Source organism: Nelumbo lutea, chromosome 3, assembly GCF_056320005.1.
Source record: "Nelumbo lutea isolate HS-2025 chromosome 3, American lotus-T2T, whole genome shotgun sequence".
Classification (NCBI taxonomy): Eukaryota; Viridiplantae; Streptophyta; class Magnoliopsida; order Proteales; family Nelumbonaceae; genus Nelumbo; species Nelumbo lutea.
The window spans coordinates 5,906,506-5,932,707 of record NC_142686.1 but is presented as its reverse complement, the minus strand read 5'-3'; the positions used below and the strand labels follow the sequence as shown (position 1 = coordinate 5,932,707).

Sequence of the window (26,202 nt, the reverse complement as noted above, 5' to 3'; positions counted from 1 at the left end):
GGTGAACTGTCTGATGCACACCACGGGGACTTGAAGTTGTTCCTCGGTGGTGTTCATCTCTATGCCACATCCGACATTGCTAGAAGAAGCCATGAGTGTTGGGGTTTTTTGGAAAAGAATGGGTTATGAGAATTTTAGAGGGAAGCTTTTAGAAGCGTTTCCCATAGACGGCGCCAATTGATGGTGCGTAATCCGGTTGGTCTTAGCTGTCAACGACCTTGCCTCTGATTGGAGCAACAGGTGCCTGAAACGGAGAAGAAGGTGAGGAATCTCCAGGGAGGAACCCGGTGAGATTGTTCTGAAGCTCAAGTTAGTATTCTCTCAAAGGCAAGATAAAACCAAATGACGCAAAGTTCACATACCTCGTTCTTGGGGGGATAGAGAGCCTTTTATAACCACTTCACACACTCACTCCTAAGCTTCTGTCAGGTCGGGTATGATTACCTCTGCGCTTCTACCAGTTCGGATGTCATCACCTCTACTGGGGCAGAACCGCCATTGCTCTCTTTGTCGGAGCCATCTCTGTAACTGGAGATGGCGGTGGCAGGTGGCCGTTGAAGTGCGGCTGTCAAGCGTCAGATCCCAAGTCAGTCAGGTGCCTGCCCCTGGATACGGACTCCTTCGGTGTCAGGTACGGTGCGGTTGTTCAGTTCGACATCCTGGAGGTGAAGTGTTGGAGTGGTGTGCGAGGTGAAGTCTTGAGTTCGGATGGAGGTGTGGCCCGAACTGGCATGGGGTGGGCTAGTTCGAGTTGTTTCGTAAGGCTCGGGATCTAAGAGAGAGCTCGGGCTCCTTGCGGGGAGTTTGGGGCTCCTTGTAGGGAGTTCGGACCGTTGGTTCCTCCTTTTGGAGCTCGCGCCTTGGGCATGCTGTTGTGTCGAGTTGTTGCCTTTGCCATGTGTTGAGTGGTTATGAGGTCGGGCCAAATCTTCCTTCATCAATCATCGAAGGCAATTCAAAGACAACAATTGAAGCTTTCAAAGGTTCGATCATTGCCTCGTGGAGATGTGATAGTGATACTATCATAAAGGAATGCAAGAAAATTATAAGAGAGTCAGGAGTCCATGTTCATTATAATTGCGTGCATTTGAAGAGAAACCAAGCTATAGATTGACGAAGGTGAACCAGGTATCATCATTGAGGGCGATTCTCTTCTCGTGATTAGGAGTCTTCAAAGATGCTCGAAGTTACCACGGAAGTTTGCGTCGCCAGTAGAAGAATGCTGCAGGATCACGAATCAGTTTTCAGGAAGATTAATGTACTCTCACACCAAAAGAGAAGGCAACAACGCAGTGGACTGGCTAGTGAACAAAGGTCAAAATCGAGAGTGCTTTGTTAGGGAATTTCTTGAGAATTAATTTTTAATTTTAATGAAAACATTTTGGGAGAACGACGGTTTAACCCAGCGTCGTCAGAATTCTTAAGCCCAAAGTATAGTTGGGGTAGGTGTTATCTCGAAATTGATGTTAATTTATGGACGGACATTGGTGTATAACGTGTGGATATTAGACATTTTGAATTTTTGCAAATCTACAGTGAAATTCAGAATTTTGTACGACTATAGCATAATTTTCTGAAATATTTCTCTATATAAAATAATATTAATGTTTTAAGTAGGATAAAATGTAAAATATAAAACTTCCCTTAAGATTTCTCACCTTAACAAAAATCTCCCCCATGATTTTGCAAAAAGTTGCAGTTAAAAAAATCTGATGGTTTAACTTTACTGCAAAAAAAAAAAAAAATGATGGTCTGCCTTCCAACCTACGATTAAAGTTAGTGTCAGGCCAAAGTCCGTTAGAACAAGAAGATATTTCCGATGCATGATCGTTGAAACGCTGTGAACACGGTTTGACCTGTGGAAGGAGATGTCGCCGTCTGCAGGGATTATTTCTGGTCTAACCGCAGAAGGCCAGAAGTCAGCACGATGACTTCATTTACCATAAAAAAACAAAGAACCATTACTGCTAGACCAACTCAATGTCTCTTGACCTTTGGTCCTAACACGTAAGACCTGGTCCACCTCCAGCTCCAGTCGCGGAGTGCGCAATTGAAAATTACTGTTTACTCTTTAAATTTGAATGGAGATCGGAGAGTCTGAAGATGAGAGGGAATTTTTTCTAGTTAATAAATTCGTTAACTGAGGAGAAGGGTTATCTATCAGCTTTTTGCTTGAAGAATGCACCACGTGGCAAGCTTATCTAGACGGAAACTGCAACTACGAGGTGTATAGGCCCCAGACCCGTTCCATTCCATATTCCCATGACTGAACTTCTTCAAGATGTTTTCCACCTGTGACTGTGATGTTATCTAAGTAAATGTGGATAGAAATGTTTGGGCAGTCTATTTCTATTTGATTCGTGAAAGATTTAACTGCTAAAAAATGGTGCACTGAAAAGATATGAGAAATCTATTTTGGAAAGCTTAAAATAAAGTTTTTTATGTTTTTCATATTTTAATCTCATGTAAAAAGATATGGGAAGATGGCTATATCTACCAAACTGCCCAAATCATATGTAAAAAGTTCAATACATCTTTTAATTATCAGAATTACAATATCTTTTAAAAAAGACAGGCCAAACAGACCTTTAATGAATACAGAGTCCTCCCTAATATCTTGATTTTAATTTCCAAAAAACGAAAATCTCTTAGCGTTTTAGCTGTTGTCTTTGCGTTAGATTTTCTTTTATTGGATTGGATATTGAAACAGGCCAGCAGCCTTCATTTTCCGCTTTGGGATTTGAGCATGCAATCACAATGTCCTTTCTTTTATTTAATTGCCACTTGGCCTCATCTCCATCTATGCCAATTCCAAGGTGACAAAAGCGATCCAACAGGAACGGGATCTGCTCCTTACAAATGGGCGCTTTACATGCACATCCACCTTACATTGCATAGGAAACATCTCCCATGAATAATATTTAATAAGTATGGGAGACGCTAGGTGTGAGAAATAGATCCGGTCTCGATCCAACATCCCTCGACGCTCAAATGCTTGTCCAGTTGTCCTAACCCTAAATAAAGATAACTTGAAGAAGGAGAAAGAAGAAGAAGAATGGAAGACTGATCAATGCGAATGCTGCCGCTCCACATCTGGCAGGTGCGCCGGCTGGACCATTTAGCACACGGCCACCCCACCCCTACTTACAGCTTCTGACTTCAGATATGGACCCTGCCTAGTGTCTCCGTCTCTTCTCAAGATCTCAAACCCATATCGTCGAAGCAAGTCAACAGCTATGAGCCGTGTGATTCTAATAAGATACACGTTCTGCTCATCTACGCACCCTAAACCAACTGTGTTGATGTTTAATAACATCCAATCCGAAACATAGGGCGCTGATCCTCCAAATCCAACAACCCCTCAAGGCCTTAACCCTTCCTCGCAATTCGCAAAGGTGGATCATGGAGGAAGATGGTGGACCCAAGTCGTGGGTGGGCCGTGGGCGTCGTGGTGGTGGGTCCTATACTCCTATCCCGTTCTCGTCTCGTCTTCGGAATTCGGATGATCACAAAGCTTCCAAGTTCTTCTGGGCCTTCTGGCTGGGGCCTGGGGGACCCTGAACCCATACAGTAAAAGGTATTCTATTCTTTGATTTCTTCCGTAGGACGTACTGGGGTCTACGTTGATGAGCATAGGCGGCTGATGGGAACTTTGGATGATCAATGTTCCAATCCAACGGTTTCACCCTGTTTATGAACTAGATTTTATTTTTCTATCTGAGGAGAAAAGGAGTCCACCTCTACCTGACTTCCTCTGCTCCCTTCCCCCCTTCTCCGCGTTTCGCTCCCTCGTAAACCTTTCACCTCACGCACACTCTCTTTCTTCCTCTCTCTCTCTCTCTCTCTCTGATGAGAGATCAGAACCATTAGAAAAAATAAATATATCAGTATCAGAACAAATACAAAGAGAAAGAAGAGAAAATGACCTTTTTTTCACTTCCTCTCATGACCTCATCGCCTTGTCTTTGTTTCTCCTCTCTTTCTTTCCCATCCCATTCCATGATTGACAGCTCCAATCGCAGAATTCTCCATATGGGTTTTCTTTGCCATCTAGTTCTGGACTGAACCCGTATCTCTGTTTTTACTCTATCCGGTTCTTTCTCTCCGTAGGATCAACTGCCACCGTCATTACAGTTTCTTACGTTTTCTCCATGGCTGGTGGCATCAATTTTTTAAATTCCAAGCATGGTTCCATTCCCCCCTTATTTTCATTTCAAAAGCCCATGTTTTCATGTTCCTTCGTTGTCTCTCTTTCTCGAGCTCGACTACTTCCTTCACACCCCCTACGAGCGATTTAATCTTTAAATTCAAGAATGACTTTGGCTCCGTTTTCGATGTTCTTTAAAGCCCACATCTTCTTTTCCTCTATATATGTCTAGAACAGCTCTTTCTGTTATTTCTCAATTTGTTGGCTTTTAGATGCTTGTTCGAGGGAAGAAAAGAGTGAACCATGTACTTGTCTGAGAAACCCCGTCCGATTGATTTCTATAAGGAGGAAGGACGTGACATGATGATTGAAGTCGTCGGCAATGGGGGTTTGCCGCTCCAGCAACAACCACGGCAGCAACAGCCGCAGATGATTCTTGCTGAGAGCAGTGGAGAAGACCATGAGGTCAAGGCTCCCAAGAAGCGAGCGGAGACTTGGGTCCAGGAGGAAACTCGAAGCCTCATCAGTCTTCGCCGGGAAATGGATAGTCTCTTCAATACTTCAAAGTCGAACAAGCACCTCTGGGAGCAGATTTCGGCGAAAATGAGGGAGAAGGGTTTCGACCGTTCCCCAACCATGTGTACTGACAAGTGGAGGAATTTGTTGAAGGAATTCAAGAAGGCAAAACACCAAGAAAGAGGTAGTGGCTCGGCAAAGATGTCTTACTACAAGGAATTGGAGGAGTTACTCAGGGATAGGAACAAGAATGCCGCTTACAAGAGTCCCACACTTTCCAAGGTCGATTCCTACATTCAATTCTCAGATAAAGGTACGCGTTTTTTCCTTTTCTGGTTTCTCTTTCTGCTTTCTATATTTAATCAATATGAGATTTGTTTTTGCTAAAGCTTCTTAAGAATTTCAGTTGTTCGCAACAGTATTTATATGAAATTTGTTCCTTTTCGCATACAGTTTTCTTCAACATTTTAGCTTTAAAAATTGATGGAATTTTATGTAACCTTGAAGTTTCTTAGGAAAAATCCCGGTCAATTTCTTATTTGGTGCCTACTATAAAAAAATTCTTTTTTGATGCCTTTAATGAGCATAAATATCCACGGTGGTAATCTCATTGCCTGCAAATTTCCTAGAAGGCTAGAAACCATATTTATTGCGTCTAATAATGCTCAATAACGATAATTACTTTTTCTTACTTTCTATGTTATGGACCTTCATAAATAAATATTAACCAGATAAAAGGGAAAAATCTACAACTTTTTTTATGCATTTACGGATTCTGCTGTTGAAATTGTACCTACTGTTGACTCTTGATGCTTAAGTTCCAAAATTTGTATCTTACATTTCACAAAATTTTAGTCCCCATCACCAATTTTTAGTAACTAGAACATAGAAAGAGCCTTTTCCATACAGGCTGCTAGAGCCTCAATTATGTTTTTTTAAGATAAATAGAGCCTAAATTATGTTGTCTATGCAGTCATCTGAATTTTGTTCGTAGGTATCTTGCAAGATAAGGGAACATGAAAGTTTAAGACCTCTTGATTGGCTTATCTAAAGTAGTTTTTGATTGCCATCATTGGATGCCTGTAAGCATTATTTTTCAAAGCTTCCATCCTTTTGGCAACACTGCTTTATTCAATTTACTTAGAGATTTGCTAATTTCTTATTTCTTATTGATTAGAATGGTGGAACAGGATTTGTGTCTGTTGCTGATCCCATATGGTTGGGAGTTCGGACAAGGCTTAGTTGAGTTTAGTTCTTAATGCTCATTGAGTGGAAGTGACCTTGCCCAATGAAGCTATACATATAACACCTGAGCTTGGTTCTTGTGTTGTCCTGTGCAATGTTTATGAACATTCTGTACTACAGTTCTCTCCATTTAAAGGATTGTGAAAAGTATGGACCATGTAGTGCTGCTTATCAAAGTTGTGTTATGGAGTTCTCTTTAATTCATTTAACTAACAGTAACTTTCATTCATGTGAGAATCTTGTTGAATAAAATTTCTGTGCATGTCAAACTGGAGAATTTATTCTGTCTTGCTGCACTCATCAACCCAAATCAAGGTTGAGTGTGCACAACTTAGACAACACCAGACTGGTAGAATTTGATATTGATTTTGAGAAAGCTGGTGAAATTAGAGTCATAAATCATTCCTCTTTAAGTGTGCTTTAGGAAATGGAAAGAGGAAGAAGTTAGAGTCATAAATTATTCCTCCCAAACGAAGAAACACACTTTCGAGGGAACAAACTTGCACCAGATCTTCTTCAAAGGGAAGGCACAGTCCCGGTCTCCTGCAACCAGAGCCTTGAGGAAAGACTTGGAAGAGAACTCACTGACGGGGTGGGGTTTCCAGACATGGGAGTCTTGGGAGTTTGGGGAAATGTAGGCTTCTCTAAGAGAGAGGAGGAGATCAGTTAGCTCACTGATCTCTGAGTCCCTTAAGGGTCTTCTAAGGCTCAAATTTATGTTGTTTTCATTGGGAGAAGTGGGGAGACACTGAGAGATGGTTGCTTCTTTGTTTAGGGTGAGATTGAAAAGTCTAGGATAAGATTCTACTAATGTGGAATTGCTCCACCACAGGCCTGTCCTGAACTTTATTCTGGTACTATTACCCACTCTAAATCTTATGAAAAGAAAAAAGATGTTGTGTATGGAAGTGATACCTTTCGAAGGATTTGAGGAAGCTAATCGGTTTGAGCGGAGATTGCAGTCCCAACTGTTTGTGTTTAACCCATACTTGCTAGTGGTGACAACTACCCAAAGGGAATTCGTTTCAATGGGGAATCTCCACAGCCATTTACTGATAAAAAAAAATCTCCACAACCATTTCCCGAGTAATGCATTGTTCTTCCCTTTTAGGTGTCCAATCCCCAACCCTCCAGACTCTTTAGGCTTGCAGACCTGGCTCCAATTTATTTGATGTCTTTTTTTTCACCTCCACCTTCCCATAGGAAATCTCTTTGAAGTTTCTCAATCTGTGACCTGATTTTGGCAGGGATTTGGTACACTGAGGAAGTAAACGGGCAGATTTGCAAGGGAAGCCTTAATGAGGGTAAGTCTACCCCCTTTTGATAGATAACAGTGTTTCAAAGTGGCTAACTTCTTTTTGCATTTTTCCACCACTAGCTCCTAGAAACTTGGGCTTTTTGGGTTCCTGCCATGAGGCAGGCCCAAATAAGATAGGGGGAAGTTTTCAACTCAGAAGTTCAGAGTTTCCTTGAAGCTTTCCAAGAGGGTTTCTTCAATTTGGTTTATAGTCGGTAGGCTACTTTTTGAGTAATTTACCCTCAAACCAATGACTAATTCGAAACAATGAAGCACCCTTTTCACATTATTAATATTCTCCAAGTTAGCTTCCAGAAATAAGATGACATCATCTGCAAATTGGAGATGGGAGACATTAAGAGTATCTCTTCCTACCTCGAAACCTTTAATTAAATTGAGGCTTTTGGCTTTTTCCACTAGCTGGATAAAAACATCCATTACCAAAGTGAAAAGGAAATGGGAGAGAGGGCAGCCTTGTCGGAGACCTCTACTTGCTTTAAAGTAACCTTTGGCATCTCCATTTACCATGACCAAGAACCAGTTTGAGCTTATACAGCCTTTCATCCACTGCAGCCATTTCATGCCAAAGCCCTTCAATTTCAGAACTTGGAGAAGGCAGTCCCAGTCTACTTTTTGTAAGCTTTCTCAAGATCTAGTTTCACAAGGAGACCCGACCTTCCACTCTTCCTTCTATCTTCAACAATTTGATTTGCTATTGGGATGCTGTCCACAATTTGTCTTCCTTTCATGAAGGCAAACTGGTCTGGAGAAACCAGCTCTCTTAGGACTTCTTTTAGTCTTTTTGCTAACATTTTTGCCAAAATTTTGTACACACTCCCTACTAAACTTATTGGTCTAAGTCTTTCACTTCGAAGACACCATCTTTCTTTGGGATGAGACAAATAAAGTTAGAGTAACTTCCTTTGTTTACAACAGCCGAGGAGTGGAAATCCTTGAAAACCTCCAAAAGATCATCTCTTGCAACGCCCCAACAGATCTGAAAGAAGAAAACGGGGAAACCATCGGGCCCAGGGGCTCTATCTCCATCCATATCAAAGACTGCTTCCCTTATTTCTTGCTCCTCAAAATCCCTTTAAAGCCAAGGCCTCTTATCTTTGCTAGAGTTGACCCGTCCCAACTTCTTAAAGTAACTTTCTAAAATGACTCTATGATTTCATTTGCATCTTCCACCTCCCTTTGGTCCACCTTGATTTTTGAGATGAAATTTTTTCGATGTCTGCCCAACGCATAACTGTGGAAAATTTTGAGTTATTATCGCCTTCCTTTAACCATCTAACCCTTGACCTCTACCTCTAAAAGATTTCTTCTTTTTTTATCACCTTTTCCCAAGAACTCCTTAAACCTTCTCTCCTACTTCTTCCTTCTCTGTCCAGAGTGCCTAATTGTTCCTTTTTGTCTAGGTCTTCCAGCTCCAAAAGGATAGCAATTCTTTCCTCTGCAAAAGATTTGAATTCTTCTCTCCCCCAGGATTTCAGTTTTCTTTTCAGGAATTTCAACTTTTTCATCAATGTGTAACCAGCCCAGCCTTCAACTCTACATTCCTCCCACTAGGAAGCCACATTTTTGTGAAAATCCTTATGTAAAGTCCACACTTCTTCTACTCTAAATGGGGATTTACCTTTCAGAACCAAATCTGTTCTCAGGGCTAATGGCCAGTGGTCTGAAGTGCAGCGAGGTCTGATTTCTTGGAGAAGATTTGGGAAATGTTCTACCCAATCTGAAGTTACCAGAAACCTATCTAGTCTGCAGCTTATTAAGTTCTCTTGTAGATTTGACCAAGTGAATTGGCCGTTATGGAGAGGGAGGTCGCAAAGGTTATGCCTCAAGATAAAACTGGAGAAATCCCTCATGCTTCTAGTTACTAATCTTCTATTAGAATTTTCTTGGTAAAACCTTGTGATGTTAAAGTCACCTCCTGGGACCCAAGGGAGCTCATCAAACTCGTGTAGAGGGTCCAACTCTTCCCAAAGTTTTTGCCTATCTGCAGGAGCATTTGGTCCATATGCTCCAATCAGAATCCAGCTGAAACCATCATTTTTATTGGTAAAGAGCACAGAGTTGACCAAATGAGTCTCGTCCTCGATCTCTCTCTAGGCTTGCTGGCTCACAATCGATCCTGTACTCAGGGTTGACCAAATGAGTCTGTTCGAATAGTTCACTTCCCTAAGCTTCCATACCAGCGAACAAGTCTTTGAACCTTGAGAACTCCACCTCCCTAGGATCTGGTTTAGCCTCCGTTGCATAAGAGCTCGAATCCTCAACTACATCGATGCCTTTTGACTCAAAGATTGAGGAGTTTATGCTATCGGGTGATGGAGGTCTATAAATCTTTCTGTTGTGTCTTTCTGAATTAGGAGTTTTAGGGATTGGCTCGGTTAAGAAAGTTGTGGTCTCAAATAGACTTGGGCCGCATGGGGCTTCTTTCAATCTTGGCGATTGGACTTTAGAAAGATCTCGGCCCAAAACTTGAAGCGGGTTTGGAGCCCCTAACTAGTGGGTCTTGTTAGCAGTAGAATGACCCACTTTTTGGAGACGATTTGAAATTTGAACGGGGTTGTCGAGAGAGGCTTGGCCCGCCTTGCTTTTTCGGCTCCTCTTTTAAGAGGCCTAGAAGTAGTTCTTTTGGGAAAGAATTCAGGCTTCTCAAAATGGTCACTATTTGGCAGTCTACTTCCTTCTGTTTTACGAAAGTTGCCGGAAAGGGATTTTGAGCATGCAGGAGCTTCAGGCCCTTTGGGGGATGAAGGAGCTGGGTTGACTCGGCAGGTTGTGAAGATGACTCGGTCGGCTTCTCCACTTCTACAGAGAGGTAAAACCAGATGTTCCTCTCTAATAGAGATATTGAGTGGGGGATCATGTGAACTCCACGGCTCCTTACCTTTATGTGTGCGAAACTCAAGGCTGAAAGGTTCTTCATTTCGCCATCAATCTCCTCAAGGCCATAACACAAGCTTCCGATCAGGGTAAATGATTCCTCAGTCCAAAGGTGAAAGGGCAGGCTGTGAACTTTTAACCATCCATTAAAGTCTAGCTGGTCTGGAACAATGTTAACCATGGGAACCCATTGATCTAAGAGGACTGGTTTTCTATACAGCAGGATTTTCTTTAGGCTGACCCATCTTAGGACTAAATCCTCAGAAGGAGCAAAACCCACCACCCTTTGGAGTCAATCGGGTGGAGGCTTACAAGCTCATGGGTATGGGTTCCCGGTTTGTCTAAAAAAAATCCACTTCTCTCCACTAAAGTGTTCCTGGTTTGGTACAAACAAAAGCTTGCTTCCACTTGCCAAACGGTTTATCTTGGTGGACCACTGAAATGATCGAAGACCCTCCTGCCTTTACAACTTTACTTCTTTTCTCAAGTTGAGGAAAGAATCCCAAGGAGAGGTCGGGGGGGGGGGTCAGGGTTTTCTTTTGAGGGAACTAGAGCATTTAGCAAGCTTTCGAACCACTTCCAGCCTCCATTGGATGGCTCTTCAGGTAAGCATATGTTTCTCCACTTATAATTTTTTTCTCAACTACTCAAGTGGGTGAACCTACCCCATTTGGTCTCTTTTAGTTGAAGGATAAGAACTCTGTCCTTTTTGTTTCGGTTTTTATCCTCCAGTGATTGTTTCAGGTTCCTGAGCACCTTTTGAATGAAATTTCTCCACCACTTTACTTCCTCGAAAATTAGAACCAGTCTCGTCCAGGCTCCTCTGCTCCTTTTTGTCACCTCGATCACTTCTTGTCCATCTGCCTGTATTTCCAAATCAAACGTCTTCACACCGATCACTGCTGTTCTTCTCCATAGCTGCTTTGACATCAGCAATGTCTTTTGTGCTGAAAACCTTTCCATGAAGATGAGGATTCTTCGCTATCCTAAAATTCAAGGGTCTAACCTTGGGGCTAAGTATCTTTATCTACAGAGTGAATGCTACTTATGAAACCCAAGTGTATTTATGATGTAATGGCTGGTAACTTTAGATTCACAGAGCCTCCTAGACCAGGTTATATGGTTCATGATATTTGCACTGACCATGGCCCAAGTCCCTTATTTTGTTTTATTTTTGATAAGTCCCAAGTCATGAAATATTATCATAAATTGGCTATATTTTGTTTGCCATGCAATAGAAATATTGGAGAATCTTTATATAAATGAGTACACCCTTAAGGCACACTTTAGCACTATAACTACTTCAATTATTCTTTTTTTTTTGGTTTTGCCCTATAACTACTTCAATTGTCATATGCTTCTAACATTTTCAAGCTGTTTGGGTTGAGGCATGTTTGTATTTTTCATCTGTTCAAACAAAATTTCTTAGCGGCATGATAAAATGTTTTTGTTTTCAGGATATTTTGAATTCTGACAATTGTTCTGACTGTTTTTGGTTCCTAGGTCTTGAAGATGCCAGTATTCCTTTCGGATCTGTAGAAGGTACTGTTGCTGTGTTGCATTTGAATTTGGTTGTCATAAGCATTTTCTTTGTATCTCTGAATTTTATGTTATGTAGTATGCTTTATAATCTACTTTCAGGTAGAGTAGGTCATTTTTACAAAATCGAATTTGGTTGTCATAAGCATTTTCTTTGTATCTCTGAATTTCATGTTATGTAGTATGCTTTATAATCTACTTTCAGGTAGAGTAGGTCATTTTTACAAAATCGCAGATCTTATTCACAAGCTGGCATTTATCCAATATGTGGATAATCAGTGTTCTCTATTCTGGACAAGATAAGACTGAACTTATCTCTGGGTGCTTCAGTATTCATGGCACTTTACTATCTGAAAAGATAGAAAATTGTCCTCTATTAGAAGAAACTGAAGAAAATCAAGAAATGGGATGTTGGAATAAGATGGGATTTGTTTTATGCTGCTTGTTGAAATTTAAATTACTAAGGTGGTGCTTGATAAATCTGAAATCTAAAAAGTTAAAAAGATATTAAAAGGGTCTGAAATCTGAAAAGAGACAGTTGTTTTTTGACTTTTTAGAGGCTCTGAATAAAGAAGGTTGTTTGTGTTGGATCAAACCTTCCGCATCTGAAATTCACTAATTTTACTATTTTACCCCTAAATTAGATTATTCAGTTGCAGCGGCGAGAGAAGAAGAAAGGAGAGAGAGAGAGAGAGAGAGAAGGCTAGAACTCGCCGTCGCTAGTTTCTGAAAGGAGAGAGGCAAGAATTCAAGGGTGTTTTGGACTTTTGGCCAGGTCTGAAACTCATCTGAACGCGTTCAGTGCTTGGCCCATGTCTTATTGTTTCAGATCTGAAAATGATTTTCAGACCCAAATTCAGATACACTTCCAAACACCTCTGACGTCTGAAAAGCAACATTTTCAGACTTCATAGGTCTGAAAAGTGTTATCAAACGCCACTTAAATCTCAAAGTAATAAGATGACCAATGATATCATTTTTTAGTCCAATCTATCTTCTGAATAGGATGCATCTATATGAACTCAAATATTCTCCTAGAGTGATGATGGTCACAAGCTGCTCAAATCCTAGGTAAAAATACAGGATGTTTTAGCCTAGTAGCCATAGTCCTACTATATTGTTCTGGAAGCATTCAAGCTCTTTATCAGTTTTATTAGTATTTATGGCCTTGACAGAGTGGAATTGTGAAACAGGACTCCTGTAGCCAACCCATTATAGTTGGAGGTAGGCTTTCTTGAGTTGAGTTCATAGTTCCAATTAACTGAAATGCAGATGTGCACTCATAAAAAATGAGAATTTTGTTGTTTTCTGTAGCATCCAAAGAAGAAAAGACCCTTCTTAGTGAGCAAGTGGCTGCAAAGATCTTTCTTCTAGTTGTTCTTCTGTGATCAAGGTCCATGGTTTTTTAGGTTATTGTGGTATCCAATTTTCACCTCAATAATGGAAGTCTGGGTTGGTCTCCTAGTGTGAGGTCCTTCAATAAGGAGAAATCTCCTTCTGGGTTTGTTATTTATGAAGTGTGAAAGGATATGCAGATAAGGAGTTCACTTGATAGATTGACTCATTGACCATAAAACCAAAAGAAATCGGTCTTATCATTTAAAAAAATAAAAGAATCCTATACATCAGCCACTAAACTTATTTTGATGGTATACAAAGAGTATATGGGCAAAACCCACCTAGAAACAAAGCAAGAACAAGGTGGCCACAAGAAAAAGAAACAACCCTGCAATCACTATACATCAACCACTAAACAAAGAGACTCAAGAGCTCTATTTAGTTCAAAAACCAACAGACCTCAAAGGTAAGGCAAATACCGGAGGTCCCCAATTAAATCAAAACCACAATGACCCCCAAAATCTCCCAACAGACCCTTTGAACATCCTCTTTCCATCTTCTTATGATCTCTCCCACTTGCCATATTAGGGGCCATTTGAGACTCTTTTCTCCACCTTCTGACCTCTCCCTCTAGTTGTCTTGGGTAGTTGGGTTCCACTTTATCTCTTTCAATAATTTTATGGATATCGAAGTCAACTTCATCTCCTTTGTTGTTAGTCTGAATTTTTTTGGTGTTCTTTAATCTTCCACTTCATTCCCTCATTTCCAATTTCCTGAATCTCTCCACAAGGTCCTCGCCTCCCACTCCCACCCATCCAAAAACAGAAAGAAAGGTAAAACGTGAAGATTTTGCCACATGCATTTCCTACTGGGTCACTGACTTAGTGGGTAGAGACCTATTTAAGAGAACAAGTTCTGCCAACATGGATCCCCAGCTCAGCCACCTCCTCACCCTCAATCTCCAGTTTGTCACTAGCCTTAATATAATTTTCATGACCACCAAATATCAACTTGGTGACTTGCCACAGGACAACAGTCCCTGCACATTGCTGACTGGGAGAACCTGAGAAATGAGAGTTGCCATCCCTCAAGCTGACTTGATTTGGACATTATTATGGTTCTGTGCAGTTTTATAAATCTTATGATTCTATTTAAGTTGTACTTGACAAAAACAAAGCAGGTGTTCCATTTTAAGCACAGTTTCAAATGTATATAGATCTCATGATTCTACTAAAATATAGTCTTAACTCCTAAAAGAACTCTAATAACTTGTTACTAAACTAAACCACCAAAGTAACTGCAACAAAGACCCATGTAGAAACTTTCAACTGTTGTCACATACAACCTATTACTAAAATGGCCATAACAAACTAAAAATGTGCTGGTTTTATGGATATTTGCCTCGTTGAAACCCAACAACCTATCCAATGACACAAGTATGCAAAACTGACAAATGCTGACCCTGAAAAATAGGCTAAAAGAAATGTGACATGATTGTTTATATAAGAACTTTCAAATAAGGGCGGTATTTGGCAAGTCTTTTTGTGTGGGTCTTCTGGGCTTTGACAGGCTCGAAAGACCAATAGCTGAATTTCTTCTTCCATGGTTTCTTTCATTTGCCCCTTACTGCATCATTGAGTCTTACAGATCTTATTTCATGTTCTTTCTTTTTTTACTTTCTCTTTGTTTTGGAGCTTCTAGACTACACTGAATCACAGCACACTAGTGCCATAAATAGGAGAAGTTGTGTAATGATTGTGTTTCACTTCTGCTACATTAAATTTTAAATAGCTGTTTCCAATAAAAAAAAGAGAAACATCAATTTTTAAACAATCTGTGGCATGACAACCTGTTCCCAAGTAAACCACGTGGACCATCTAAAGAAGGGTTTTCTGGAAAAAGAAGAAAAAATGGATATATACTTGTACTGAACAATTCACAAGTTTTTCTATGAGGAATGATCGATGTTGATTTGCAGTATTTGAATCACTAAGGAAACTTGTCCATAAATCATAAAATCCATGCAGGATAAATCAGTGTACAAGCCTTTCTTTCCTATTTACTGATTTATGCTTTTTCTTTGAATAATTCCTTGTAAGTTTTTAAATGGATGTATACTTGCTTCATGTACAGCTACTGGCAGGTCAACACTCAACCTTGAAAGGCGTTTGGATCATGATGGACATCCTCTTGCCATTACCACAGCTGATGCAGCTGCAGCCAGTGGAGTTCCTCCATGGAATTGGAGAGAGACCCCTGGAAATGGTAGGTCTTTCAAATTATCTCCATTGTAGACACTGTTTTGGAAGCATCACAAGTTATCTATCTATCTATCATATATATATATATATATATATATATATATATATATATATATATACTGAATTTATTTGTTATGTGCAATGTTTGGCTTGTTGAAAGGAAAGTACAAAATTAAAATCTATCTTCTATGCCCTGAATTCTCAAGCTATTGCATCACACATGATTAGAGTTGTTTTCCATTCCTAGCAGTTTAGAGATCAGTCACCTGTCTAAAGTGGAACTGGAGAATGCTATTTCTATGGTTCACTCCTTCAGGAATTTATCACACGAACCTTGCTCCTGTAGGAAATTGCACAACCTAGTTGTACAGCTGTAGAGGGAAATTGTTGTTGCTTTCTCCTTTATATATTGACTAAACTCACTTGTGGGTTACAGTGATTTAAAAGGCATGCCTAGGCGCACAGGCGAGATGCGTTTCAGGGTATGTGCCTAGGCGTGCGCTTGATGCGTCTTGTGCCTCATCCCAAGTGTGCACCTTTTGAAAATTTGATGCTTTTTTGCTTTTTTTTTTTTGAACATAGCAGCTATAAAATGTCTTTTTAAAAAGCAATTAAAACTATAAAATCATTATTTTTGTATTAAAACTAAGAATTTAAGACCTAACATGGACTTGTTTGGGCTTGCCTCGAGGGGCGTGGCACAAAGGTGGCTCATAGAATCAAGAATGTAATATGTTTTACATTACATTAGCCTACTTGAAGTAATGCAATTGAGTGAAAAGAGATATTAGAGGTTTTACATGCTTGAAAATGTTTTTTATGTTTGATTTTATTTTTGAATTCTCATTTGAATATGCTTTACATCTTATGTTTATGTATTTTAGTTTTAGATAATAGGTTTTTTAAAACATTATTTTAAAATTTAAGTTTATATTTTTTTACTAATATTATGTTTAATATTTTTTGTATTTTTGCGCCTTTTCAAAAAGGCGCGTGCCTCACCTTGTGCCTTGAGCCTCAGGTCCAAATTGACCCCTGCGCCTTGTGATTTTAAAACACTGGTGGGTTATTTACTAACCATTAGAGTTTCTCTTTTATTTACTTGAGGCTTGAATTTTCCACCTTGTCATGGAATTACATTCTGACATCAAGACCGGTGCATTGATTTTAAAATTTTTCACTTTTATTGGTTTCATAAGGCAAAATCATTATTCTCTTTGGCAGGTGGGGAGAGCCACTCTTATGGAGGGAGGGTTATATCAGTCAAGTGGGGCGAATACACTAGAAGGATTGGCATCGATGGCACTGCAGATGCAATCAAGGAAGCAATAAAGTCCGCATTTGGATTAAGGACCAGGCGGGCATTTTGGTTGGAGGATGAAGATGAGGTTGTTCGGAGCCTTGACAGGGACATGCCATTGGGAAATTACACCCTTCACCTTGATGAGGGTAACGTGAAATGGTTTCATGAACACTTAAGGGGGTGTTTGCCAACATGTATATTTTTGTTTTTCAAAATAAAACCTGTCTGTCATAATCATGTTGCTGAATCGAAAATCCCCTTGGTCAACGAATGGGTGATCTCTTCAAGTCAATATAACTAACAAATCTTTTCTTGTGTTTCAGGATTGACAATAAAAGTTTGCTTTTATGATGAGTCAGGTCGCATACCTGTTCGTACTGAAGAAAAGACACTCTACACTGAAGAAGATTTCCGTGATTTCCTTACCAGGCGAGGTTGGACGGGTCTAAGAGAGTTAAGTGGCTTCAGAAGCGTCGATACTCTGGACGATCTCCGTCCTTGTGCAATGTACCAGGGTGTGAGACTATTAGGGGACTAAAACCTAAGGGGGGATTGCTTGCTTTGGGAAATCCTAATTCCTATTATGATGAGAGCATTAAAATCTTCAATAGTCAAAATTTTGATTGTTAGAGTATATTGATGCTGTTCGTAAGCTGCATAAGATGCAATAGTACTTCATCTTATTGAGCTTCCTCGTCAGGGTAGCTGTTTCGGTTTTTGTTTTTCTTTTTTTTTTTTTTTTTTTTTTTTTTAACTTCATCACGCTGTAACAAACAAACAATCTTGCTCAATTGTGTAGTCCTTTAATGGAATAGTTGGAGGAAAGCAAATAGGCCTATGTTCACAGAATACATGGTTAGGGGGAATTCCCCGTGTATAAAAATCGTATGTGTCTTGACAAATCCAGTATAAATATGTGTGGGTTTATGTACTCCGCTTCCCCTTTGACGACCTATCCGGCAAATTGAGCAAAGAGAGATCATTCAAATGGTTGTGGGTAGTTCGTTGGAAGGGAATCATGGTGTCTGAGAAGCAATGGTATATCAGGAAGAACAATTCAAGCCCTGTTTGGCAATGTTCCCACCTATTTCTATTCTTGAGGAAATTCTTATTCTGGAATATAGGAATTTTGTTTTTCTCTTCAATAATAATAGAGGTGTTTGGTAATTTGTTCCTTGGAAACAGATTTCTATTCTATAAAAACAGAAACAACATTTGGATAGCACAAGTATTTCTTAATATTAGCAAAAAAACAAATGTCATTGTGAGTCTCAAGTCACATGAATCGTAATGATTCATTTTCCAATTATCCTTGGATATTCGATAGGAACATTGAACTGCAAGATCAATTCTAGGGGAACTCGGGTTGGGAGTTGGGAAAAAGAGTAGATGGAAGCTCAGATCATTAGGAAGTTGGGAAAATAAACCATATATGATTCAATAGTTGTCGTAAGTAGACGTTGAAGAGTTGTTACAGCATTCACCTTGAAATAATACTAGAAGAGAGGAAAATTGAATGACAGGGTATTCAGTAACAGAAAAAAATGATGACAAGGAAGACAAGCAAAGCAGCGTTTACCATTGACAATGAGAAAAAATGGTGCAAAACTAGTGTTCACCTTTGTCGTTCACCGTTGACAATGAGTAAAAACAAGTGCTCACTGAATTCCTTGATCGTTCACCAAAAATCCAATGCTCAGTGCTCCTTGGTTGTGCGACAGTAGAGAGAAGTCAAAGGAAGAGAAAAGCCATTAGGGTGGAGTTTATTAGGTTAGGAAAAATATCTAAAATGCCCTTACTCTCACACGGAAAGCAAGGCATACATGTTCATAAATTTGAAGGACGATGTGAAAACCGCATATTCTCTGGGAACATGTTCTTTGACTGTCGATTTGTCACTCCATGTTGTTCTCACGCGAGAATGGCTCATTTCTCTCATTTTTATTTTGCAAACACGTTTCTATTCTGCAAGAACGCCAAGAACGGGAGAAACACTTGTGGAACATTGCCAAACGGGGCCTCAGATGCATTTGTGTTTTTTGTAAGGAGGCACAGCAATCAAGCTCCCACTTATTTTTTAAGTGTTCATTTTACTTGAGTAATGTGGCTTCAAGCACAAATAGGCATAAATCCTGAGACTATAATTCAAGGCTCGCCCATTCATCCATACGATTGATAAGCTGCCAAAAGAAACACAAACATCATTACAAGCTAGGAATAACATTTATATATCGTGGAGCTAAGCCAGATACCTCGAAAGATTCTATCTCAAATTTCTCAGTTTTATATAAACAACTAAAGTAGCAATCCTCTACACCTAGCACAAATTCTATGCACAGATATAATCAGTTCCTTATCTTTGTGGATGGGCTCATTTATCCAATACGCAGGTGAAGCTGAAAATGTTACGTAGTTGAAGCTGAAAATGCACCCTATGGAGACTCATCATACAAGCTTCTTCTACATATGGATCTATAGGATTCTTTTTCTGCTGTAGCATATAAAAAGGGACCTAAATGTACTAGCTCATAATTTAGCTTGCTTTGCTTGTAAAAGGGACATATGATCGCCACAGCTATGTACATATTGAATCTATAGATGGATGAATCTCCGGTGTTTTTTGCCTAAAAAAATAAAAAGTCGATGCTTTGTTGCGCGCTTGCAAGTTGCAATAAGAAGGGAGTGTCAAACTTCTACAAGTGGCTGTTGAAGATCTAATTTACATCTGTAAATTAGATGTTCTTGTCGATAATTAAAGGCGATAATTAAAGGCTTATTGCTTTGTCTTTCGGTTAAGCAACTTCTGTCAATGTCATTCTTGAGTGCAGATGTTTCTGGTATATACAACAAACTTCAATTGAGAGAATAAAAAATAGAGACAAGAAGTTTTTCATTTTCATATATATTTGTTTTTCATAAAACGCACTCAACTCAAAACGCTCATAATCACCACCAGATGTGAATAAACAATTCACAGAGGATTCAAGCACCACCCCTCTCCCTATAACCAAGAAGAACTGTTACTCTTCGCCCTCTTCATCGTTCTTGTATGAAACCAGGGTGTCCACCTTGTGTATCTGCATGTATATAACATAACCCCAGAAAGCACAACGGTCAGCTCCATTATTCTTGCATCTTCATAACTTTGTTCATTAATTTTCAGAATACAATTGGCTGTTGCAAACAGTTTTACCTTGGTATCGAAGGAATGCAATTTCACCATTTGCGGATTCGCAATCAATTTGGGGTCACTCTCGATCCAGGTGAATGGGACTGCTACATCTTTATCGGTGTAAGCCAACACATCAAAGATACCTGGATAATAGACCAGTAGGAAGAACATATTGGTTCAATCAGAAAGGTTAATGGAGCATAATAATACTGAAACAAATGGGGAAGAAAGGATGGTCTGTTACAAGGTTCATCGAGGCATGGCAAGTAAGTGATGCTGGAAGCTATCTGTCTCATGATTGCTTGGATCTCTCTCATAATTTCTTTGTCGCTCTTTTCCCTCGATATCCTGTGTGATGTTCAAATCAAATAAGCTTTTAGGAAAACGCAGAGGAGGTATGGATCCATTCCTCAACCCTGTGAATCCAGATTAAATTACCCCTTCTCAACGACCTCCTTGTCGGTCTCGATACTGAAATTCCATCTCTCCAATACTTCAGATGTGGCCTTGCTCATTATTACAAGAACAACCCTCTGTAACTTGCCAGCTTCTAGCCATTCTGTCGCCCAAAATAGAAAACGAAAAGTCAGATTTTGGGTATTAGAGATGAAACAGTGATTTTGATTAGACATGGAGAGAGAGAGAGAGAGAGAGAGAGAGAGAGAGAGAGAGAGAGCGAGAGACAGAACCCGATAGCTGGGCCGTGAGGTTGGCGATGAATGTTTTTACACCTTCGTCTTGGGTGAGCAACATTGGAAGGCCATACTTCTTCACCTTGACGAAGCTTTCTTCGGGATAAACTCCACGGTTGTAGAGAATACTGATTTTTTTTCCAATTAAAATTATTTTCTAGGTTCAACTGAATAAAAACTCAGACCAAAAGCTCCATACAAAATCAAGAAAGATTTGCATTTTGCTTACCTGTTTGCCGCATAACCTGTTAAAAGGTAGTAGAGATTTACAGAAAATGGGTCAAGATTTCTCAAAACGAAAAACTGATGGAGATGAAATGAAAGTAAAAGAAAGAAAGAAAGAAAAGTGGAAAAGAGAAGAAGGATTAAGATAGATACCGAAAAACTCGCTGACGATAGCTGCAGACCCCCGAAGAGTGATGATATCCTTGGCAATGGTTCTTGAAGCCATATGTATCTTTCTCCTCTAATTCAATAAAAATGGTTGCTTCCTTTTCAAGAATCGGATGACAGAGTCACAGAACAAATTTTTTTGTTTTTTTTTTTTTTCAGAAAATCAAAGAGAGCAGGGGGAAATGGATCTGGTTAAATGAAATCTCGAAAGAGAGAGAGTTTGGGCTGGGGTTTCTGTTGCAGAAATGGAACAAGAGAGGAATGGCTAATTGAAAGCGAGGTTTTGTGATACTAAGGGAGAGACGGGGAAAAGATCTTAATGAAATGGATTAGGGTTTGAGCCTCTTTCTCCGTTTTCGAGTGAGAGTCGAGAAAAGTTGGGGGATAACGGCTAGTTTTTTTCTTGGCCGAGGCAGCAACGGTAGAAATTTGAAATGGCTTCTGATTAACGGCTGGATGAGTGGTGTAGGCTCCACACCCTCTTAAATAATCTTCGTATCGAGTGAACGCTGACGTGTCCACTTGTGATTGGATACATAGGCCGTTATACACAAAAGCAGCATATGCTGATATGCGGAGCCGGAGCGGAGTCGAAGAAAGCAAGTGCTAACGTAGGGAACAGAGAGCGGACAATTGTTTTGTTGGACAGTTGCCATTTGCCGGTGCTAAATCCTTATCTTATCCCACCCTGTTTTTAAATCTAAGCAAATACCCAAAGGGTCCTTCTCTTTATGACATTGGTATGCTTTTGCCTTTACGGAGGATGTCTACAAACCTTTCTTACTGCCTATAAGTAGACATGGGCCGGGTGGCCGATGGGCCAGCCTGGCCCAGCCCGGCCCCCAAACGGGCTTGAACATGTATATGGGCCTATAGGCTTAACCTCGGGCTAAAAAGCCTGGCCCACAATAAATTTGAGCCGGATTCGGGATTTGCTAAAATAGCCTAGCCCGGCCCAACCTATAACTAAACCTAAAAACACTAGTCGAAGACCCCTTCTTTTTTTCACCTCTTTGTCTCTTTCCTTTCTTTTTCCAGCCAAACCATTCTTCTCCACATCCTCCACAGTTCTCGTCCTCACACTCTCAGGCAGCCACACAACCGGCGAGGCAATGAACGTTCACCAACGCAACAACTCCGGCGGTGAGTCCTCAACTCCTCACTCCTCTCCTTCTCTCTTTCTCTCTCTCTCTCTCTCTCTCTCTCTCTCTTTCTCTCTCTCTCTCTCTTTGACTCTCTCGTTCCTTTTCTCAAATCTCACTTCTCTTTCAAATCTTAGACACCAACGACGGCGAGGCGGCGAATATAGGCATCGGCTGCAGCGGTGAGTTCTCTCTCTCTCTCTCTCTCTCTCTCTCTCATAGACGCGAACTGATCACTGTTAAACTTAAAATTGCAAGTCGCAACTCACAAACCACAGTCACCGCGAATTCAGTTTCGGCGAACACATTCACCAACGAACATATTCACCGGCAAATACAATCGGGCTTCAGGCTCGGGCTTTGGGCTTCAGGATTTTTATCAGGGCCGGGCTTGGGCCCAAGTTGTAGGCCTGTTGGTCAGGCTAGGCTTGGGCTCGGGCCTAACAAATTTTCATTAATGAAGAGTAAAAACCTGGCCCGGCCCATGAATAGGTCTACTTGTAAGTTGTAATGATGAAAGATTTTTTGCAATAAATTGTAAAACTGCCTATGGGTTTATTCAAAGGAACAAAAAAGGTACTCACGAATTCGCATTGGCACCCCACAGTGTATCCCACGCATGCCCCACAGCACATCCTGACCGTTTGTTGGAACATCTCCCTTAGTTGTTATGGGGAGATGAGCTGAGCATGTGGGGCGTGTGTGGGATGCACTGGGAGCATCTTTCTTGTCAATTGTCAAATTATACGGCTGTGTATTAGGAACATCTCTCTTACACAACTGTAGGGATGTGGGGAGAATTTTGTAGGTAGGTGATCCAAGCTCATTAATTGTTTTTCACTTGGTATTATTACCTGTACAAGCATATAGTTATTGATGTTTTAGGAGTATTAGGGTTAAGGGTGCAAATCAGGTATATAATTTGAAAATTTTACATTGAGCTGGGCCTAGTCTTTCAGTCAGGCCCATTTAGGTTAATAAATTTTCAACCCAAGCCTGCTCAAGTTGCCCTAACGAGTATTATATTTACATGATGTTTGAAAGAACAATGTTATTAGATTTTTCTATATTTTTTCACACAAAACAACCAAACAAAATTCCAAAAGTTATTAGACTTAATATTCACATCATGCAGTTGATTTGTAACCCCCACCCCCCACCCTTTCTCTTTAAGTTGATAGTGAAGCAAAATTCAACCCCACTGATCTTGTAATTGAGCCTTGTGAACGAACTGTGAAATCGAAGTCCTACTTATCTTTTTTCAGAACAACCATTAACCTAAGGTTGAAACTTGGGCAGGCTCAGCCCAAGTCCAAATTGACCCAATCCAAGCTTTTGCATGGGTTGGGCCTGAGATTTTGGGATTCAGGCTGGGCTTAGGCAAAAAATTCTCAGGCCTGACCTAAACTGAGGTTGGCCATGGGTTGAAGCCTTAGATAGTCTGAGCCCAACCCAAATTGAGTCGGCTCAAACAAATATATGCATACATGCATGCATTCATTTTATGGTTACACAAGAATATATTCAAAAAAAACTTTCAAACCTGATCAACCTGCATAGGCCTTACTAAGTCCAGACCGAATTATGTTGGATTGGGCCTGCATTAATAAACTCAGGATTTACCTTGGGTTGGGCCAGGCCCGAGCCCAAGACTTACATCTTAGGGTTGGACTAGTGTTGACCATCAACTCAGCCAACCCATCAGAGTTGCACCACTACATCAACATCATCGCCTAAAAACCCCTTCACCGTAAGATCTTCATCTTCATGACCATAGTACCACTGGGTGTTCAGTGTTGGCTATAATCAGTTAATCACAACAAAGTAGATATGAGCCCCATCTCCTTTGCATTCAGCATCACGGGACAAAGTACCTTTTCCTTGTTGAGAGCACCCACCACTAAAACCATTGTCAAGAAAATGGCAAGTTTTCAAATCTAATAGATGGAATTGGAATCCAACAAAAAGTTGCAGAGAACCTTCCATCAATGTCATTATAACTGCTCCATGAGTCTACTCATTTGGTACCTCCAAAAACTTATAATATCAACAAGGATCATTTTGTCCTTTAATCAGAAAAAAAAAATAAATTGTAAAGAAAAGAAAAGCAGTTTCTTACCATTTCTGAACTTCCAAGCAGTGTAGGCTGTTAGAGACGTTGAAGCAAGGTAGATATTACCAAAAAAAAAAAAAGCAATGTAGCCAAGCTGTCCAGGGTAATTTTCTTGCAAAATAACTGAATCTGAAGAATGGAGTAAAGTTCAAATTTGATGAAATTCAGGTATAGGCATCCAACCTTAATGAGACATGACAGCCTATACTAGCTAAAATACATTAATCCTCTACGATAGTATCAATTGAGAAACCCAAAATCAAATACAAACAATTTACCTACAAATCTTGCCTCCGCCCACTTTGTCATAGCCCGCAAGGAGATGACCCAATGACAGCCTGTGATTTCAGAGTTTTGTGGCCCAACGTAGCAACAACTACACTTGAACTCGCGGAGACATTGTCTGATTGTCTCCTCTTGCGTTTCGAATTGTTGATTAGTGCAAAGGAAAAAGGGATTAAAGCTATTATAAAAGTAATTTTTGGATCTAATATTTTTATTATAATTTTTAAAATAAGTTAATTTTTTTTAAAATATTAATTAAAGGTAAAAATACTATTTATCTTCTTCCTCTTATAAATCATTCTAAAAACCTTACCTCGACCGCCTCCATCTCTGACAAATCCTATAATTTAATTTGGAAGGAATTGTATTGATATAATTCGTAAATGCTAACACACCCTTGAAGAGCTCCCTTGTGAATCCACCAATGTCCGGAATTAAAAGACAAAGCGTCGGCACCCCTCCAGGCGTATGCATTACCGGAAATGTCCTTCAGCTTCAGAATTCTCCTCCCCTGCACCGCGTCTACGCCCACCAGATGTGGAGCTCTGTAGAACGATACAGACACTCTGTATTCCTATCACCGAGAAATATGAGCTGGATTAAAGATTTGTTTGGATGCTCCGCCAGCTTTCAGGTCATTTCTATCGCTAATGCCTAATGCAAACAAAATAGGAGAAAGCTTGAACGTCTGACGTCTAAAGCAACAGTAGAGAGTCCTTTAACTTGCCAAAAACTTTGAACGTGGACAGAAGATCTCCTTTCACCAATTGGGTCGGCCACCGTGGAACCGCCGTGGATATCGTGCAAATTAGAGACTGCCATTGGTTCCGCCCCAGTGAATCCCCCATGAACATCACCGTCTTCCCTCTCATCCTCACCAGAAAATCAAGCCCATTGAACTACAACCGCCACGTACTCATCATCAAAAGGTAGAAATTAAAGAGGTATCGTCTCAATATCTCATGCATGATCAAAATAAAATGGGATGGTGGAGATAAATATTTACGTACCTGGGGAGCTCACAGTCGAGAGGCTTCCAACGATACTTCTGGTAATCGGGGTCGATGATAGGACAGTTGGAGAACTGGTAGATCGGGTATGTATTCTTGTGGTGCTTCTTCAAACCAACCAGTAGAGCCAACATAGCTACGTGAGATTGAACCAGAATAAGTATAGACTCAATAAACAGCACCCAACAACGTATCGAGGTGAAGGAGAAACAGAGGCAAGAGCTATTAGAGGAACAGAGCTGTGGACACACACACAACAGAGAGAGAGACTCTCAGGGCTGGGGGGAGGCGGTGGCTTTGGGATGAGCCAGAGGCGGCGGTGGGTGGAGACAGCAGAAGAAGATGAATAGTATTTTCGTTCTTATTTAATATTTTTTTAAAAAAGTTAATATATTTTAGAAATTATAATAAAATTATTATTTTTATTGATAGTAGAGTCCAAAAGTTGCCTAAAAACGATTATTGAATACTTGAATGTCTTCCTTGTTGTTCCTAATAATTACAACTGATTGGATTAGGTTACGGTTAACTGTTGAGGTCTTAGGCAAAATAACCCGATATATCTTAATTTTGTAAATATAATAATGATAATGCATCTTCATATCTATGTATATCCAACAATTATAAATTTAAGAAAGAGGGGTTTTTTCCTGTGCAGACATTACAAATAGACTTGTTGATGGCCAGGTTTGAAATTGGGCTTTGCTTTTTTAGGCTAAGTTTGAAAGGGGTATAAAAATATAAATCTGTACAGTACAAATCCATATAGAATAATATAAAATATATAGTTTTGTACTCTACAAATTTGTATTTGAATACCTTCCAAATTGAACTTTAAAAACAAAAAAAATGAT

At 40.0% G+C, this 26,202-nt stretch overlaps 2 protein-coding genes across 3 annotated transcripts; one reads left to right on the top strand and one right to left on the bottom strand.

The window, feature by feature from the left end:
• The first annotated feature begins 3,723 nt into the window (after positions 1 to 3,723).
• On the top strand, positions 3,724 to 17,390 carry LOC148862568 (trihelix transcription factor GT-1-like). Of its 2 annotated transcripts, none has more exons than XM_088974184.1 (5): positions 3,724 to 4,976; positions 11,604 to 11,642; positions 15,111 to 15,242; positions 16,463 to 16,687; positions 16,901 to 17,390. In XM_088974184.1, exons 1-5 carry the CDS (start codon positions 4,451 to 4,453, stop codon positions 17,077 to 17,079), a joined length of 1,101 nt encoding a protein of 366 aa, XP_088830310.1. In that variant the 5' UTR covers positions 3,724 to 4,450; the 3' UTR covers positions 17,080 to 17,390. The 2 variants fall into 2 exon arrangements, with proteins under 2 accessions (XP_088830310.1, XP_088830309.1); XM_088974183.1 differs by having other exon boundaries at positions 16,865 to 17,390.
• A 2,024-nt stretch (positions 17,391 to 19,414) lies between these two features.
• MAD2 (DNA-binding HORMA family protein) lies at positions 19,415 to 20,991 on the bottom strand. Its single transcript, XM_088981735.1, has 7 exons — positions 20,784 to 20,991; positions 20,635 to 20,650; positions 20,403 to 20,533; positions 20,152 to 20,272; positions 19,958 to 20,061; positions 19,735 to 19,856; positions 19,415 to 19,618 (listed from the first exon to the last, which is right to left on the bottom strand). Exons 1-7 carry the CDS (start codon positions 20,854 to 20,856, stop codon positions 19,562 to 19,564), a joined length of 624 nt encoding a protein of 207 aa, XP_088837861.1. The 5' UTR covers positions 20,857 to 20,991; the 3' UTR covers positions 19,415 to 19,561.
• Between the last annotated feature and the right edge of the window lie 5,211 nt (positions 20,992 to 26,202).